At 50.3% G+C, this 18237-nt stretch overlaps 1 protein-coding gene across 2 annotated transcripts; it reads right to left on the bottom strand.

Annotated features, from left to right (window-relative positions):
• Positions 1 to 1285: 1285 nt before the first annotated feature.
• Orai1 (ORAI calcium release-activated calcium modulator 1) lies at positions 1286 to 16489 on the bottom strand. 2 transcript variants are annotated; one of them, XM_032886961.1, is made up of 3 exons: positions 15944 to 16489; positions 2594 to 3120; positions 1286 to 1528 (listed from the first exon to the last, which is right to left on the bottom strand). In XM_032886961.1, the coding sequence occupies exons 1-3, from the start codon at positions 16247 to 16249 to the stop codon at positions 1396 to 1398; spliced, it is 966 nt and encodes a 321-aa protein (XP_032742852.1). In that variant the 5' UTR covers positions 16250 to 16489; the 3' UTR covers positions 1286 to 1395. The 2 variants fall into 2 exon arrangements, with proteins under 2 accessions (XP_032742852.1, XP_032742851.1); XM_032886960.1 differs by lacking the exon at positions 1286 to 1528 and having other exon boundaries at positions 2334 to 3120; positions 15944 to 16483.
• Positions 16490 to 18237: the final 1748 nt, after the last annotated feature.

Genomic DNA, 18237 nt, shown 5'->3' on the forward strand with positions numbered 1-18237 from the left:
ACACACACACACACACACACACACACACACACACACACACACACACACACAATGGCTAACTAGTCCTACTTTGTTGTTCCTCCTGGGATATTCATGCCGAAATGCACAATCTGATTATAACCATGAAAAAAATACCTCAACTATAAGGCACTCTGTAAAACCATAGGTTTCACTGCTTCAGGAAAACAACAAAAACAAAACAAAACAAATTAATATCTGGGCTGGACAGATGGCTCAAGACGGCTCAGGGATAAAGCACTGGTTGACCCCACAGAAGACCCTACCACCCATGGTAGCTGACAACTACCTGTGTCCAGTTCTCAGGGGATGGGACAGCCTCTTCTGGCCATCATAGGCACTGAGCATACATGCACGTGATACACACACATACGTGCAGACACTCACAAATACACATTTTCAGAAACGTTAATGAGGAGATGGGAACGGTAGCTCATTTCCTGGAGACCCTCGGCAGCGTTCAGGTGGCTCTGAGTTTGTTCCCTAGTTCTGCGAGACACTTGGTGTGGCTGTGTGTACCTGTAAGCCCAGAACTTGGGAGTTGGGGGGATCTTAGTAGTTCAAGGTAATCCTCTACTACATAGCAAGTCTGAGGCTAGCCTGGGCTACATTCGGCTATCTCAATAAAATCTCCAAAGGTTGGTATTTGAAAAGACAAAAGCCACGCAAAGTGTTCCAAATTAAAGTAGTGCCAACTCATTACTACCAATGGAGGAGAGGGATGGCTTATAAAGGGTGTTCCCAGGGTGAGTAGGAAAACGAACATGAGTTATCAGGTAGGAACTGCAATATCCACTTTCTAGTGATTTAGACAGCACAAAGCCCTTTGCCTAGCATAGAAGTAGCCCTTGATTCAACTACTGGCACCCAATAAAGAGAACACGTAGCACCACTGTTAACTCCAACACGTGGGATGTGGATGTTCCTGAAAGACCAAGGCTAGCCTGGGCTACATAAAATCCTATTCTCAGGAGTTGTGGCTCTATGTAAGGCAATATCCTTGGTTTGAGCTAACAAGGATTATCTGTGGCCAGGTGGTGGTGGCCCACGCCTTTTTTTTTCTTTCTTTTTTTTTTTTTTGGTTCTTTTTTTTCGGAGCTGGGGACCGAACCCAGGGCCTTGCGCTTCCTAGGCAAGCGCTCTACCACTGAGCTAAATCCCCAACCCCCACGCTTTTTCATCTTAGCACTTGGGAGTGGATTCTGTGTAAGTCTGAGGCCAGCCTGGTCTACAGAGTAAGTTCCAAGACAGACAGAACTACACAGAGAAACCCTGTCTTGAAAAACAAACAAAAAAAGAAGAAAAAAAAGTCCTGACCATGTCTGTAAACCACATGCCTTCCCAGGACCCATGAAGGCCAGGCCAGAAGCCATTGGATCACCTGGATCTGACATTACAGATGCTTGTGGGCTGCAACTGGGATATTAGGTATGAAACCTGGGTCTTCTGGAAGAGCAGCTGAATGCTCTTAAATACTGAGCCATCTCTCCTGCCCTGCAAAATATGTAGTCTTTAAACTCAATGACACCTAATACAATGTAATGTCTTAATCACATAAAAATATTGTGACTGGAGGTTTGCAGGAACTGAATTTCCCCTAGAAACAGTGGCTCAGTATGTTTTCTGGGGACCTTGTAGACTGTAACTACCTCCAAAAGAAACAACAAGGTACACATTTTAATTACTATCCCTGAAGGTTTCTTTTGAGTAGAAATTTTCCAAGTGAAGTTACAGGTCTTGGAGTGGAACTCAGTGGGAGAAGGCCTTGGCAGTTTCCTGGGTTCTATCCCCAGCAACATAGTTTTTGTAGAGTTGTAGGACTAATCCCAGGGTTAGTGTTTAGTCCCCAAACCCCTTCCTCTCAATTTTTAAGAAGTGTTTAGTGACTCACCTGACTGGGACATCCTATTAGGCCGTACAGACCCAACAAACACAGGCATGAGGAAGAGGTGTCCCTTATGAATATACTTTATGCGTTATGTTATACAGATACAAGTGTGCACACACGCAGAGGAGACACACACACAGACACACACACATACACACACAGGTGGGTGAGTGCGCGAGCGCGCGCGCGCACACACACACACACACACACACACACACACACACACACACACACACACACACACACGGCTAAGTAGTAAGGAGGTTCAGGACAGGACAGGAAGCATCCGGGTGGCACTGGTGCAGGGGAGGAGAAGGGACAAAGAGAGCAACTGTCCCCATTCCACCCCCCCACCCCCCCACATCCTACCAGGAGGGGGACGGAGAGCTGGAAGAACAGGGAGTGCTTATTCTCAAAGAAGAAAATCTCAAAGTGCAGCGATTTTTTTTTTTTTTTTTTTTTTTTTTTAAAAGCCTCTTCCTTCCACACTCTGCCCTGGTGAAGCCAGCCGCCCGCACGAGCCCGTCCTCCAGACTGGGCCAGGACAAGGTCATGGGGAAGGGCATAAGGCCAAGGCCTCAAAGGGCCAGTGGGAAGGTGAGGACTTAGGCATAGTGGGTGCCCGGTGTTAGAGAATGGTCCCCTCTGTGGTCCAGCTGGTCCTGCAAGCGGGCAAACTCGGCCAGCTCGTTGAGCTCCTGGAACTGTCGGTCCGTCTTATGGCTGACCAGTGAGCGGTAGAAGTGAACGGCAAAGACGATAAACACCAGGCCACAGGGGACCATGATGGCAGTGGAGGCGATGGCAGCCGCCTCACCCGGGGTGATGCCACCGTTGTTGCTGCTGTTGGCGGCGACGACGGCCGGTTCGGTGGGTGGCTTGGTGGGGCTTGGCTGTCCCGCCTGCCTCTTGAGCGGTAAGAACTTCACCCAGCAGAGCAGCACGACTTCGGCCAGGAAAAGCAGCGTCCCGATGACGGTGGAGAAGGCCCAAGCCAGCTCGATGTGGCGGTGCATGCGCTCGTGCGGCGACTCCTTGACGGAGTTGAGGTTGTGGACGTTGCTCACAGCCTCGATGTTGGGCAGGATGCAGGTACTGATCATGAGGGCGAACAGGTGCACGGCCACCAGCACTGTGGTGCAGGCGCTGAAGACGATGAGTAACCCTGGCGGGTAGTCATGATCCGTGTCCAGCTGGACTTCCACCATCGCTACCTAGGGGGGGGGGAACGCGTAAGTGAATGGCACGCTCAATCCCCTAGTCCTCTTCCCGTTAGATCGGTCACCTGGCCTCTGAGTCTCGGCTTCAGCCCTAAAGCCTGCCCGCCCTCTCTGGCGGTGAGGAGAGCACGCATGAATCTTATCATCTGTGTGTCCTTAGGAAGTTAGTGTCTCCTAGCCCTTCTAGAAAATAGGCATGACCCACTGATTCACTGAATTATTTTAACAAGTGAGAGTTCTTGGTGTACAGTAAATACCTTTCTTTTTTATTTTTTTTTTTAAATTTTTTATTTAAGGTTTATTTATTTATCATATAAAGTACACTGTAGCTGTCTTCCGACATACCAGAAGAGGGCATCAGATCCATTTACAGATGGTTGTGAGCCACCATGTGGTTGCTGGGAATTGAACTCAGGACCTGTGGAAGAGCAGTCAGTGCTCTTTTTTTTTTTTTTTTTTTTTTCTGGAGCTGGGGACCGAACCCAGGGCCTTGCGCTTCCTAGGTAAGCGCTCTACCACTGAGCTAAATCCCCAGCCCCCAGTCAGTGCTCTTAACCGCTGAGCCATCGCTCCAGCCCCAGCAAACACCTTTCAATTGGGAACACTACCTCTGCCAATCATGAATAGTCAAGGCGGGAAGTTAGGTAGATTGTGCACATTGTAAATTTCTTTTTTCTCGAGACAGGGTCTCTCTGTGTACCCTTCCCTGGTTGTCCTAGACCTTGCTCTGTAGACCGGGCTGGCCTCGAACTCCGATATCTGCCTGCCTCTGCCTTGGGAGGCAGGTCTTTCCTTCTACCATGTAGGTCCTAGGGAGCAAACCCAAAGTCAATTTTAGCAGTGGACACCTTTTACCTGCTTAACTATCTCTCTAGACCAAGAAAAATGAAAGAGACATTAAAATTTTTAAAAATCGGCTAGAGAGATGGCTCAGCGGTTAAGAGCACTGACTGCTCTTCAGAGGTCCTGAGTTCAATTCCAGCAACCACATGGTGGCTCACAACCATCTGTAATGGGATCTGATGCCCTCTTCTGGTGTGTCTGAAAACTGCTATAATGTACTCCTATAAATAAAATAAATAAATCTTTTTTTTTTTTTTTAAGATTTATTCGTTTATTATATATAAGTACCCTGTAGCTGTCTTCAGACACTAGAAGAGGGCATCAGATCTCTTTACAGATGGTTGTGAGCCACCATGTGGTTGCTGGGATTTGAACTCAGGACCTCTGGAAGAGTAGTCGGGTGCTCTTAACCGCTGAGCCATCTCTCCAGCCCAAATAAATAAATCTTTAAAAAAAACTTAACAAATCAACTTTCAACCGGTGGTGGTACAGGCCTTTAATCCCAGCACTCAAGAGAAGAGGCAGGTGGATCTCTGAGTTCCAGGTCAGTCAGGTCTACAGAGCAAGTTCTAGGACAGCCAGGACTATACAGAGAAAAGCCAAAACCAACAAAAATGAACTACCAACCACAATCCCACTCTCTCACACCTCACAGGACTCAATTTCCTGTCCCACGCTGAGGATGAGGACACGGACTCGGTTAGAGAAGTGAAGACCTTCCCATGTCATATCCAGGTCCTTTCTGAGAACAGAGTACACAGCCGACAGGGAACTGAGAGGCTTCTCAGAACAGACAGGCTCAACCCAGTGTCAGCTGTGTCTTGGCTGGCTGGGTGCCAGCAAGCCCTAAGGCATCTCCTCCTCCAGCCCCAGGGCTCACATACCCTGGCTGCTCCCCAGTTCCTGGAGACTTGAGGATTTGGGGTCACCGGGGGCATAATCTGGATCTGACACCTGCTCTGTACACTTGGGTCTTGCAAATCACCCTCATGCAAAGGAGCCGACTCATCAGATTTCTGCCAGGAACAGCAGGCATTTGGGGACATTGGACAAGGGTCAAGGACAGCAAGGAAACAGGGAAAATGACATTACCATTAAGGGAGGCTGGGGACTGTACCTAGGTGGACAGACACTTACCGCCCATGCGTGAAACCCCTCTATCAGTCCCCAACACCGAAAGAAACTGTGTGGTAGCTCACGCCTGTAATCTCGGCGCTGCGAAAGGAGAAGCAAGAGGACCACAAGTTCAAAGCCACCCTCGGCTACACGATGAGTTCGAGGACAGACCAAAATGGTAATAATTGCCATGGATGGAGGCTGTTATTCCATGCCAAATACCTGCTGCGTGGGGGGCACAGTAAAAATGGGTCCTATCACTCACTGCTCCGTTTAAAACCTTCACACCCATCCCAGTCTACCTGAAACTCTCCAGTTCTTACCCTCCTCCTTCTGTGAGGCAGGCTCAGCTCGAGAGAAGTGGGTCAATAGTACAGGAGACCTGGCTCTCAAGCCAGAGCCATCCCACGTCTCACTCTAGAGCTTTGGCCCAGACCCAACCCTCTCAGTTAGATGGACGGGTGGTACTAGAGACAGAAGAGAGAGTCTGTGGAAAGGAACGGGAGTCTGCATTAAAACAACCCGGTTAATATATCCCTAAGACTTTTCAGAACATTTCAATGGGGCTTTCGTCGGGATCGGGGATTTAGCTCAGTGGTAAGAGTGCTTGCCTAGCAAGCGCAAGGCCCTGGGTTCGGTCCTCAACTCCGAAGGGGAGAAAAAAAAAAAGGCTTTTGCCCAAGAATTGCCACAGCCATCAAGAGTAAGGATGCTTCGGCCTGAGAATTTACAAAATGGTTCGAGTTCATGTAAATTTGGGGCAGTGCCATGAGAATGTTGACGGTTGTTTAAGATTCCCTGGTGGCCTAATTAATGCCAACCCTGAGACTTCTCCTGAGCCCATGCGGGCAAGGGAGCTGGGCAACTCGGCAACATGCGGGCGAGGGACATGGGACAGCAAAGGCAAGGCACATCTGACACACTCTCCCCCACAACCTGGAGAAGGTGGGTACCTTCAGCAGCTGCAGCACCTCTGGCTACTTCCCCACCCCCATGCTGTCCCAGAACCTGAAACCTGAGAAAGGCCAAGCCGGAGAGCATGGTGGAGCAGCCCCTGGTCCCCTTGCTCTTATCCAATGGAGTGGAGTCCAATGTGCAGGGCTGGTCTGTGGGTCCCACATTGGGGAGTTGTTTATGGCTGGTCTGTGTACGTCCCTGGACCCCAGTGACCTCCAAGTGACATACTGTCCCCTCCGTAGAACTTTAACCACAGAACCACAATGCAAGCTGAAAGTAAAACCTAGCGGACCCCTAGGCAAGTATTTAAAATCTCTGACACCCCAATTTTTGCATCCGTAAAATGGGAGGCCTGCTTACGAGAGTTATGAAGTTTGAGAGTTAATAAACACAAAGTGTTCTTTAAATGTGACCGGACACGTGATACATTTAGAGTATCAACTCCTTTTTTTGTCTGATCCGGTTTCTCTATATAGCCCTGGCTGTCCTAGAACTCATAGTGTAGACCGGGCTGGCCTCGAACCTTCCAGCTTCTGCCTCCCGAGTGCTGGGATCAAAGATGTCCAAGACCACTGCCCAGCACGATGATCCTCATTAGTGATTCCCACTGGAGCAGTGGTCGCTGCTCAGCAGGAACATGCTAGCCTAGTGTGGTGAGGGCCTGGGCTTCCATGCACACACACACACACACACACACACACCACACAAATGCATAGACACAGACAGACAGGCAGACACACACACATACTCGTTCACTCACTACTCAATTTCAAATAAGGAAACGGAGTCTCAGAAATGAGATCAATTATAGCGCGGTAGCTATCCTGCTCTGGGATAGGGTGGGGAGACTCACAGCCACTCTAAAGCCTGTGTATAATGGTGTGGCTTTTCACATGGTGGCCGAGGTTAAATGAGGTTTTGATGTGTAAACGTTTAGCACAGACTCAGCCACTGGAGAAGCTCAATAAATCTTAGTTAAAAGGAAAACAAGGAGCTAGAAGTGGAAAAGAAACAGTAACCTCGGCCCGCACCGCTCTTCCTCATTCAGGCCATACAGCTCCTTCTGAGGCAATGCTAGCTCCCAGTGTGGGCATCAGGGCCAAGTACTCTACCCAAGACCTGTGGGCGAGTGAGCATCTCTGCAGGCCAGCAGCACCAGGGCCATAAAACCCAGCTGAGGCACATATGGTCTGGGTACCCTAACATGCTGAGCTGAGGGAAGGCTGAGCTTTCCACGGAAGAGGAAGGACCGGCTGCTGTGCTCCGGAAGAAACCCTATTACCCTCATCTACGATTCCTGGAAGTCCAACCACACAGGCTGGGTGTATGCACCACTGCCCCAGATAAGACCAGGTTCAGTGCCACAGGGCTGCGTACAAGAAATGACTCTGGCCAGGATGGTGGTGGTACACCCCTTTAATCCCAATACTAAGGAGGCAGAAGCGGGAGGATCTGAAGGCTAGCCTGATCTACAAAATGGCTTCTAGGACAGCCAAGGTGACACCAAAAAAACCCTGTCTTGAAAAACAACAGGGCTGGAGAGATGGCTCAGCGGTTATGGGCACTGACTGCTCTTCCAAAGGTCCTGAGTTCAATTCCCAGCAACCACATGGTGGCTCACAACCATCTGTAATGAAATCTGATGCCCTCTTCTGGTGTGATATATATTATATATGAATAAATAAATCTTAAAAAAAAAAGAAAAACAAAACAAAGCAAAAAAAGAAAAGAAAAACCAATTCTGAACAAGAGGTAAGGGACGGCTATTATAATCATGAACCCCGATGAAAACTATTCACAGCCATTTAAAGGTCTTCTTCCAGAATGATTCCCACCAGGGATCTGTCCCGCACACTGGGAGAGCAAAGTCAGGGGAGCCCTGGCAGAACCTAGCAGCTGACGTCCAGGGCCCCAGCCGTGTCCCAGAGAGATCGTATCAGATTAGATTGCATGCAGCTTCACAAGGTAAATATAGCCAGGGGCAGGACTCTTTGCCCAAAATAAACAGCTCCTAGTCAGCCAGCAAGCCTCCACCAACCCGGCTGTACAGGGCCTGACAGAACAGAAGGGTCAGACCACGGGCCTCAAATCACACCAACCTACAGATCCTTGAAGGAGATACTGGGCATCTTAAGTCTGAAGTAGGGGCTAACGATGATTGATCCTGCTGGGCGGTGGTGGCCCACGCCTGTAATTCAAACACTCAGGAGGCAGAGACAGGTAGGTCTCCAGGTTCGAGGCCAGCCTGGTCTACATAGTAAATTCAGGCCAGCCTGGTGAGTTCCGGGACAGCCAGGGAGACACAAAGAAACCTTGTCTCAGAGGGGAAAATAAAAAAAAAAAAAAACAGATTATTGATCCTGTGGAAGGCAAGGCCTAGCTGACCTCCTGGTCAGACATGTGGCCCCCACTTGAATATCAACCACCTATACTTTCCTGCTAGGCTCCATGGACCCCCTGCACACCTGCATCCTGGTAATCCAGACACTTTTTGGAGAACTCCTCGCCCCTTGCTGTGCCCAATTCCCCGAACCATTACACGGGGAAACAAAGCTCTCTTCTCCCCAGCTCTTCCTGTTCCCCCTTCTGAGACAGTCAACAGCTACAGCCTTGGGTAGACCCCCTCAAGCCTCAGTCACATGGGGTTCACTGGACTGTCTGGATTTGCTAACTCCATTCCAAATGCAGGCCATCTATCTAGTGAGAGAGATCTGAATCCAGCCCCGTGGTTTACAGACTCTCTTGACCACGGCAGTCCAGTACTCCAAATGTTCCTAAAAATAGATGTGCACCCTTTTATGAAACAAACAAAAGTCTCACTAAACACCACGTATTCTTGAAGCCTGCCAATGCGGTCTATTCTTATGAGCCTGCGCTCGCTCCCCCTACACCCCCCTGCTTTGGTTTAAGTATTAAAATTTTTATTGAGAATTCCTGGGAAGGTGGTTATCTCCTCCCCTTCTGAAGAGACAAGACTGTAGGAAATCACTGGGAAACCAAACACTGTTCCAACCTGCCCTGGGCCAATAAAGGGAAGAAGCCACCAGCCCTCTTAAAGGACTGGTCTTCAGTCTTCCTTAATCCAAGAGGGCAGGTGCAGGGGGATCGCCACTCGGTCCTTGGGTCAGGGTGAGGTGTGCCTAGCCTCTAGCTGACTGGAGGAGATGCCTTCACTTTTCTGGAGGTGGAGATCCCGATGTCTACACTCACTGTTTTGAGGCAGGGTCTACTGTGTAGCTCTGGCTGCCCTGGAACTCACTATGTAGACCAGGCTGGCCTTGAACTCACAGAGATCCACTCGTCTTTGCCTCCTGAGTGCTGGGATAAAGGCGTGCACCCCCACCCCCACATTTATTTCTGACCCCTAATGAGTAAAGGTTTGATTCTGCGGATTGAGCACTGTGGGGTCCCCGTCCAGACACCGAGACCCATTTGGTGTTTTATCCCGTCTGTCTCCCTTCACACCTTTAATTTGGTGACTTTTTTTTTTTAATCTTTACTTTCTTATTTTATGTGCATCTTACCTGAACATATGCTATATACACGCCTAGTGGCCCCCAAGGTCAGAAGAGGGTGTTGCACCCCGAGAACGGGACATAATGGATGGCTGTGAGCAGCCATGTGGGTGCCGGGACTCGAAGCCGGGTCCCCTATAAGAGCATGGAGGGTTTCTCACCACCGAGCCAAGTCTCCAGCACCCGTTCTTAGTTGTTTTGGAGACAAGACCTGACGATGGAGCTCAGGGAGGCTTCAAACTCCTGGTTCTCCCAGTCTTGGCTTCCGGTGTGCAACCCTGGTGCTTTCCTTTTACTTTCTGGTGCTGGGATTCAAACCTGGGGCCTTGTGCATGGTCTACAGCTGAGCTAAATCCCGAAGCGTCCCTAGAACTGTTCTGTGGTGTCAAGCACGTGCAGGAGAACAAGACCTGCTTTTTTTTTTTCTCTTTTTCGAGAGAGAGTCTTCCGTTCGCAGACTGGCCCCATGCTTACGGTGTAGCCAAGGGTGACCTTGAGCCTCTGACCTTCTGCCTCAACCTCCCAAGAACTGGAATGGCAGATTTAAATCCCGATGCCTGCCTTTTTTTTTCAAGACAAGACTTTTCTGTGTAGCCCTGGCTGTCCTGGAACCCGCTCTGCCTTCCTATGCCTCAGCTGCTGGGATCAGAGGCCTGGGCCACCACGGTCTCTTCTTTAACGTTTCTATTTTCTTATCTTTAGGTATGCCCCTAATAGCACAATATTTTATTAGAATGTATGTATTAGAACTACCAACAGGCCCGGATGTAGTGGTGTATGCCTTTAAGCCCAGCACTCTGGAGGCACACAGGCAGGCAGATCTGAGTTAGAGGCCATCCTGGCCTGCACAGTGAGATCCTGTCTCAAAGCTAAACAAACGAAAAATAGTAAGGCTGGCACTAGAAGATTTTTTTTTAGTAGCCTGGAGACCAATGTTCGGACCAAAGGTTGATCAACGAGGGCCCTCAGACTATGGTCTTGTATTTGGCCACATCCACTGACTTACAAAGGCCAATGACTGAGTGCAACAGTTTACCTGGAAAGCCACACTGCCCTGACACACAAAGTTGGCTGACCCTACAGTTAGACCTGCACTCCCCAGAGGAGGTTATTAAATAAAAGTCATACGAGAACCCCCTAAGGGGAAGGGAGAAAGATTTGTGCAAAGGTATAATGACACGTGAATGGAAAGTCGTAATGAAACCCATCACTCTATATGATAACTTAAAAGTAATTAAATATTTTTTTTCTCACTAGGTGTGGTGCACACCTTTGGTTCCAACACTTGGGAGGCAGAGGCAAGTGGATCCCTGAGTTTGAGGCTAGCCTGGTCTACAGGGTGAGTTCTAGGATAATCAAGGCTTCACAGAGAGACCCTGTCTCAAAAGAAGGGGGGGGGATATAAACATTTATATAGAATTAATTTAATATATAAATTTATTTATATACATAAATACATATTCCTTTTCTTTCTTTTTTCCCCCCTCTCTCTTCTGATCCAGGCATGGTAGTGTATGTCCAGTGTGTCTATCCTCCCAGCACACAGAAAGCTGAGGCAGGAGGATTAAGGTTTCCTTGCCAGACTGGGCTATAGAGAAACCCAATCTCAAAGAAACAGAGATCCTCTTTAAAAAAAAAAAAAAAAACCATCCACACCATGGTCCTGTCTGTCTGAAATGTCCCTTTCAAGAAGCACATTAATAGAGCGCTTGCCTAGGAAGCGCAAGGCCCTGGGTTCGGTCCCCAGATACGAAAAAAAAAAAAAAAAAAAAAAAAAAAAAAAAAAAAAAAGAAGCACATTAAAAGGCGCTCAGATGTTTCGTCCCAGAAATCAGCTGATTTATATTTTAACTTCATCTTCCGGTCCACCCGCCTAGCCTCTACTCAGGGTAGCTCAAAAGAGCCAGGCCTTGGGGAGCGTACTTAAAAAGAGCTTCTCCTTCCCAGTCAGAGACTGACAAGGGCCCCTCACGGTCCAGCTGAGAATTCCAGAAAGTGCTGCAGGCACTTGTGAAGTTTCACAAAAGGCCTCTCTGCCGAGCAGACACCAGCCCCCTCGGGGATACTCAGCCGAGTTCCACATATACACGGCCCAGCGTACAAATCTTGCATGCAGAATTGGGCATCTGGCAGACTCCAAAGGCCTGGTTATCAACCAGCTCGGGGTGGGGGGTGGGGGAAGGATATTGGCAAAAGGAGGGAGAGGAGAAGAGGCTCCACATGAGACTTAACAGAACTGGAGTCCTACTAGCTGCTGATCAGAGCCTTTCAGAGCCCTAGTTTTCCTGTGTGGATCTCAGACTTTTTAAGAGCTGCAGTGAGTTTAAACAAGAATGAAAGGAAGAATTCCCGGCTCATGCTGGACACAGTGAGAGTTACGTAATAACCATCACATTTAAATTATTCATGCCACGCCTCTGTCTATATAATCACCCATGGCTCCCTACCCAAGAGTTCAAACTTTCTCCACCATAGGGCTTCTGTTTAAGTCGAGGTCTCGCTATGTAGACCAGGCTGGTCTCAGACTCACAGAGAGTTGCTTGCCTGTCTCCCGAGTACTGGGCTTGGAGGTGTGAGCCACCAGAGTGCCCTGGTGTGTGGCATGATGCCAGTCAGACCAGGCCCACCCCACCCCATCTTCCCCTAGAGACCCTACGACTGACTGAGACAGTTCTTGCCAGTTTGGTAGGCTCTTCTCTGGACCTCACTTCCAAAATCCTCAGCGCTCCGTTGGAATCGCAATCCTTCTATCCTTCAAAAAGCAGCCCCCACACCCTAGCAACCAGCGTAAACAAGCTTCCTAGATACTTAGGCAGGTATTATAACTTGCAAATACCAACCCGACAAATCCTTGCACCAACAACTACTACTTTGTCGTTTACGGGTGAGGGAACTGAGCTTCAAGGTTAAGCGACTTCCCCCAGATTTTATAGTCTGAAGAAGCGAGCAGACTGACACTGGCACCCAAGCTGGGTGGTTATTGTCCCTGTTTCCCATTCTGCTACCCTAGAGCTTCCGGGCTCTACGTCCTTACCACTCTCTGAGGCTTGCTTCCCCATGGACCACCCAGAGGGCTGTAACCGCTTCCCGACCAAGTGACGTCATTGTGTCACGTCATTCATCCAGGACAACCAATTTTGGAGGAAGAAGACACGACACCCCTGAAGCGTTAGCCTAGTACAAGAGCCCCATGGACCCCAGCATTAATGATCACTTCTGGGGATCAGGACCATGAGATAACAGTAGCTTCTTTCTCATCACCGGGCACCCTGATCTCGGGGTATGTCATAAACACCCGATAACGTCTCATGACTCAAACGCTTCCTTCCAACTCATTTCCCCAGAACTCTTAAGCCAACTTCTGAACCAGCTCTGGAACCTTGAACAAAAGGGGACTGGCGGGCAGAACCTGAGGAGGAAGATAATCCAAAACTAATTGATCCCAGGTCCCGGGAAGCATTTTGTTTACTGGATCAGGCGGACCTTCCCAATTACCGTCTGCTTAGGCTACTGTTACGGCCTGCCCTCCATGCACGATCACCGTAGTCCTACACAGGGAGAGGGGCAGCAGGTCCAGGCTGTGGTAACCTTAGGTACAGACAGCCTAAAGCTGGGCTCTGAAGGAAACTCTTTTTTTTTTTAAAGATAGTGTTTCTCCATGTAGCTCTAGCTACTATCTTAGAACTTGTTCTGTAGACCAGGCTGGCCTCAAACTGACAGAGAACTGCCTGCCTCTGCCTCCTGAGTGCTACCACCCGCCCGAGGGATACTCTTGGCTCCAGGGACGCTGTGAGATGCACATCTAACCTAGACTCGGGTTCCCTTTGTATCATTTTGTATCTGCTGAGTGTAACTGGCAGACCAGACACATCATCAGATCCTGAAATTCCTTGGCTACCCATAGGCCTTTGAAATGAACCCTCATTCAAGTCAAGGGGAGAACAGGATCTTCCCATCTCTACACAGGAGAAAATAACCTCAGAGACGCTTACCCTCAACATGTTACAGGTACCTGGCCTACACCCTTCCATGAAGTGCGGATTGGCTCAATCTCCACCAAGCCTTTTGGGAGACTCTCCCTCACCATCACTTTATGGGCGAGCAGGTGAACTTGGCATTCTAGGCAACCTGGCTGACCCTGGCGAACAAAGGTCATGTGAACTCCTCTACTTTTCCAGGTTTGTAGGAAGGAAGCCCTCTGGGGGCAGGAAGTTGGTTGTGCTGACTCACAAGCCAAGGGAATAGTTATCCAGGAAACTTGTCACTCTGTTACCATGGCATCAGGCTGGCCAGGCACCCCTTCCTCTCTTGAGGCTCACTCAAGGGCTGGGTGTCAGCAGTGGGGGCAGGGCATCATCAGACCTCAGAGTCGACTCCAGAGTTCTTAGAAGTCCAGCTTCATAGCAAAGTACTTCCTTGCCCTCTCGAAACTGTTGCTCGGAATGGAGGCAGTCTTGGGACTCAACCCTTTGCAGTCTGCAGAATTTAAGGGATGGCAACCTCCACCCAGGCTGTGCAAACAAAACTCCCAGAGAGACAGTAGGGATGCATCCATGCCCACCCAAGGTTTTTAGCTACCCTAGTCTTCTAACATCCTCCACGTTTTTTCAGTGGAGGCCTGACCTTCTGCAGAGAACAAGAAGGTAGGAAAGTGTCCCCTGTCTGACCCTCACCTCTCCTGGGGTCTAGGAAGTTACAATTTACAGTATCCTAGGAAGCCCATACACATGGTGCCCTCCAACCCCATAAAGTGTAAAACTTTCTCTTTAGCTTCCAAAGACACATTCTGGCTTTGTTTCTCATTCCCCTAGGCTTGGCACTACCCGCCTCTGGCTAGACACTGATCACAGCACTGTGGCTGTCCTAAGCAAGACCTAGGCTCAAATCCTGTTTACCTGACTAGCTGTGTAGAATAGGCCAGTCTTGAAGTCCTGGGCAATCCTCCTGCCTCTGCCTCCCGAGTACTATGATTATAAGCCACACCCAACTCTTTCTCCTCTTTTTTTTCTCCATCTTTATTAACTTGGGTATTTCTTACTTACATTTCAATTGTTATTCCCTTTCCCAGTTTCCAGGCCAACATCCCCATAACCCGTCCCCCTCCCCTTCTATATGGGTGTTCCCCTCCCCATCCTCCCACATCTTTCTCCTCTTTTTAAAGGGCTCCTCCAACTTCTGTTTTTTAAAGTCAGTTTTAAGGATAGTTTTTAATTCGACATTTAGGAATTCAAGGTGCAAGGAGTGAAAGAGAGATTTGCCTGAGGTCACACAAGCAGCAAGGCAGATCTGGGAAGAGTCGATTATATCACACACACACACACACACCCGCTTAGTGCACAATGGGCCTCTAAAGCATTCAGGCTCACAACTGTGCGGACCCACTTGTTGGAGGATATGGACAGACCCAGACACACTCCCTTCCCAAGAAAACACCATAGGTGCCAGCCACTCCCTTCCTCAAGGCCAAAGGCTTGGCTAATTCATTCCGGAGGCAGGAGAGCTGGTGAAGGGGAGGGGAAAGGGGGGCAGACCCCATTGATGCAGGCTGATGTCACCAAAAGATAATAGCATAGTTATGTCGCTTCAGCTCCAGGCAAACTCCAAGACGTCAAGCCTGAAGGTATTCCTAGAGTTAATGTCTGGTGCCTAACCTGGAGCCTCCAGGGGCGCCTCCTGCAGAGGCTTCCTTTACCACCTTCTTGGGACATGAGGGGAGGAAAATATGCCTACCTCTTAATCAAGCAAGAGCCCGTTCAAGGGGAACATGTCCCACCCTCCTCCCCCACACCCAGTGACTCAGAGGCGAGTTCTGGAGAAGAAACTGAGGGTGGGGAGTGGCTGTCAACCCCTAGGCTGAGACTCTTGGAAAATGCGGTGGGGGCTAAAAGGGGATTAGAGTGGAGTACCAGGAGGTGGAAAGTATTAGGAAATCCCCTCTAATGTTTGATAAAGTCTTGATAATACCTTCCAGCCTTAGGTGTGTGGGAAGGCGCGGCCACAAGGTAGCTAGCTCATCTTCAACTCCTGACACCTGTCCTCAGTGGACGGGACCTTTTTTGTCCTCCTTGTCCCCCTGATTACATTCAGGGCAGACTTCTTACATAGCAACTTCATGAAAGCAACATTCTTTGTAACCCTAACCTCTTTGCCAACAAGGTGCCCGTCTGAAAACACCTGCGCCTGGGTATCTCTATCTCTGGTCGTCCGCCTCTCCCTCACAGCTCAGCAACCTCTGGCTCCCCTCCGGCGCCTAGGACGGCTTAGCCCAGCTCTTCCCCTCACCCCAGGCACGCCCAGCCCGCTCCCAACTGTGGGCCCCGTCGGGGCTGCGGGCGGGAGCGGCCGAAGCAGGAAGAGGGGAGGAGGGCAGGGAGGCCCGAGCTCACCATGGCGAAGCCGGAGAGCAGAGCTGAGGTCCGGCTGGAGGCTTTGAGCTTGGCGCGGCTCAAGTAGAGCTTGCGCCAGGACAGCGCCTGCATCGAGTGCTCGTTGAGGCTCATCACCTCGGAGTAACTCTGGCCGATCCAGTCCGGGTAGCTGACGGCGGGCGGCGGCGGCAGCGGTGGGGCCCCCGAGGGCTCCCCGTCCCCGCTGCGGCGGCGGCTCCGGCGGCTGCCGCTAGTGCTGCTGCCGCCGCTCAAGGGAAGCTCCGGATTGCTGTTGTTCGGGGGCGGGGCAGGCTCCGGATGCATGGAGTACGCTGCGAAGGCGCGGCTGGCGGCGGGCGCCTGCGAAGGCTGCGGCCCCGGGGCCGCGCCGCACCTCCGCCGGCCTCCCACTCGAGCCTGTCTCCCGCAGCCGGACGCACCGGATCCGGAGGCCGAGGCACTGGCTGCAGGACCGCTCCGCAAGTTCCAAGCGGCCGCGACCGGAGCCTGCGCGCGGACCGGCGTCCGGTCCCAAGCCGGCACCTCCGCGAGCTCCACGATTGGCGGGCGACCCGCGGTTATTTGCATATACCACACCCACTAATAAACCCCGCCCATAAGGCAGTGGGCGGTGTCCGTGCGAGTTACGTGCCCCGCGCCGCCCCCGACGGCTCCGCCCACAGCCCTGGCGCGCCTTCCTGGAAGCGTCCCACGCGGACGAGCCTCTCTTCTTTCCGCAGCTGCTCCTGTGCCTTTGCTCCCCGAGCTCTTGACTTGGGCCATCCGAGGTCACCTCTGGGCGCCTGCTGAGGCCTATTTCCTCCTTGGAACAAGGTGGCAAAAGGTCTGTTGGAAAAAGAGCCAGCGGAGGTCTACTAGAGTTCACTGAGCGGTTATTGAACGTCTACTGGGTGCCAGCACTGTTCCAGGCGCCGAGGGCAGGGTGTAGGCTTGTGATCAAGAGGGACAAAGTCGATCCCCACGATGTTGTGCGTGCCTGGAATCCCAGCATAGAGGAGAATGAGGCAGGAAAATAATGAGTCTGAAGGAGTAGTGAGCTCTTGCCTTGGAATACAAGAGGGACAAAATTCCCAGCCCCCTTGCAGTCAACACAACACATCGATGAGTAAATTATAGTTCAGAAGACTGTAAATGTGTACAAGGAAAAAAAAAACCCAGGATTTAAAAAAGGTGGATAGTAATAGAGTTGTTATTTTAATTTTAGAATGCTAGTCCCCGTTTGTAGTTATTATCTTTGAGACTACATAGCTCTCCCTGGCCCGAAACTTGTTATATAGACCAAGCCCGCGTCGAACTCACAACAAAGATCCCATCTGCCCAAGCCTCCGGAGTGCTGACTTTAAACATGTGCCCGCCATTCCCAAACCCCTTCGTGAGCGTCTCCTGTTCTGTAGGGAATACAGAACTAAACAAGTTCACACCTTTGGGGGGTCTCCTCGAAGCTGAGACCTGGGCCAGCAATGTAAGGAGCCAGAACTTAAGGGACGAGGAAATATGGAGGTTGAGGGTGGGGCTCAGGTGAGGGAAGGTAGAGGACAACTAGGCCGCTAAATCCAAGGCAGCTGCGTTAACAGCGGTTCCCCCAGCCTTCAGAATGTTTCTTGGCACACACTCCACATTGAAGACATACTTGTTGACTGAATACCACGTGGGAAAAACAAGAACGAATGATAAATTTAGACCCCAGTCAAATCCTAAGCATGTGGTGCTCTTGGTTTACCGTGAGAGAGTCAACTCCTGTACGACCGCTAGAGGGCAGCCCTCCACCCAACCGCGTGGCACAAAAGAGAGGAGGCCTCCTGCCGAATTTCTGAGACTCCCCTAGCCGCCGCCTCCCCTGATTTACAAAGATTGAGAATTTGGGGCCGGCGTGGTGGCGCACGCCTTTAATCCCAGCGCTTGGGAGACAGAGGCAGAGCAAGTGGATCTCTGAGTCCTAGGTCAGGTACATAAAAGACTTCGTCTCAGTAACATAAAACCGAATGACAACAAGAAGATTGAGCACGTGGAACTGGAAATCTCGCCCCACTGGGTTTGTTTTGTAGGTGGGCTTTGTGCTTATTACTTCTGATTTCCATCTACATCTGGGCTCAAATATCCCAAAGGACCTTTCCTTTCTGCCTACATAGCCTCACGCAAGGACTTGTCTAGTCACCCTGATATCTTCCCTTGCATAGCTCTGATTGTGATAACATCTGTGCTGGTTAGGTTTTTTGTTGTTGTTGTTGTTTTTGTTTTGTTTTGTTTTTGTCGTCAGCTTGACATGAGCTAGAGTCATCTGAGAGGAGGGA

This window comes from Rattus rattus, chromosome 16 (genome assembly GCF_011064425.1).
Source record: "Rattus rattus isolate New Zealand chromosome 16, Rrattus_CSIRO_v1, whole genome shotgun sequence".
Lineage (NCBI taxonomy): Eukaryota > Metazoa > Chordata > Mammalia > Rodentia > Muridae > Rattus > Rattus rattus.

What these genes read in the sequence shown, in the direction of transcription:
- Orai1 (XM_032886961.1), bottom strand. Translation starts at nt 16,249, where the DNA reads ATGCATCCGGAGCCTGCCCCGCCCCCGAACAACAGCAATCCGGAGCTT. An exon ending in TGCTCTCCGGCTTCGCCATG is followed by an intron (nt 3,121 to 15,943) that starts GTGAGCTCGGGC and finishes CCCCCCCCCTAG; the next exon opens with GTAGCGATGGTGGAAGTCCA. An exon ending in CAGTTCCAGGAGCTCAACGA is followed by an intron (nt 1,529 to 2,593) that starts GCTGGCCGAGTT and finishes TTGAGTTTAAAG; the next exon opens with ACTACATATTTTGCAGGGCA.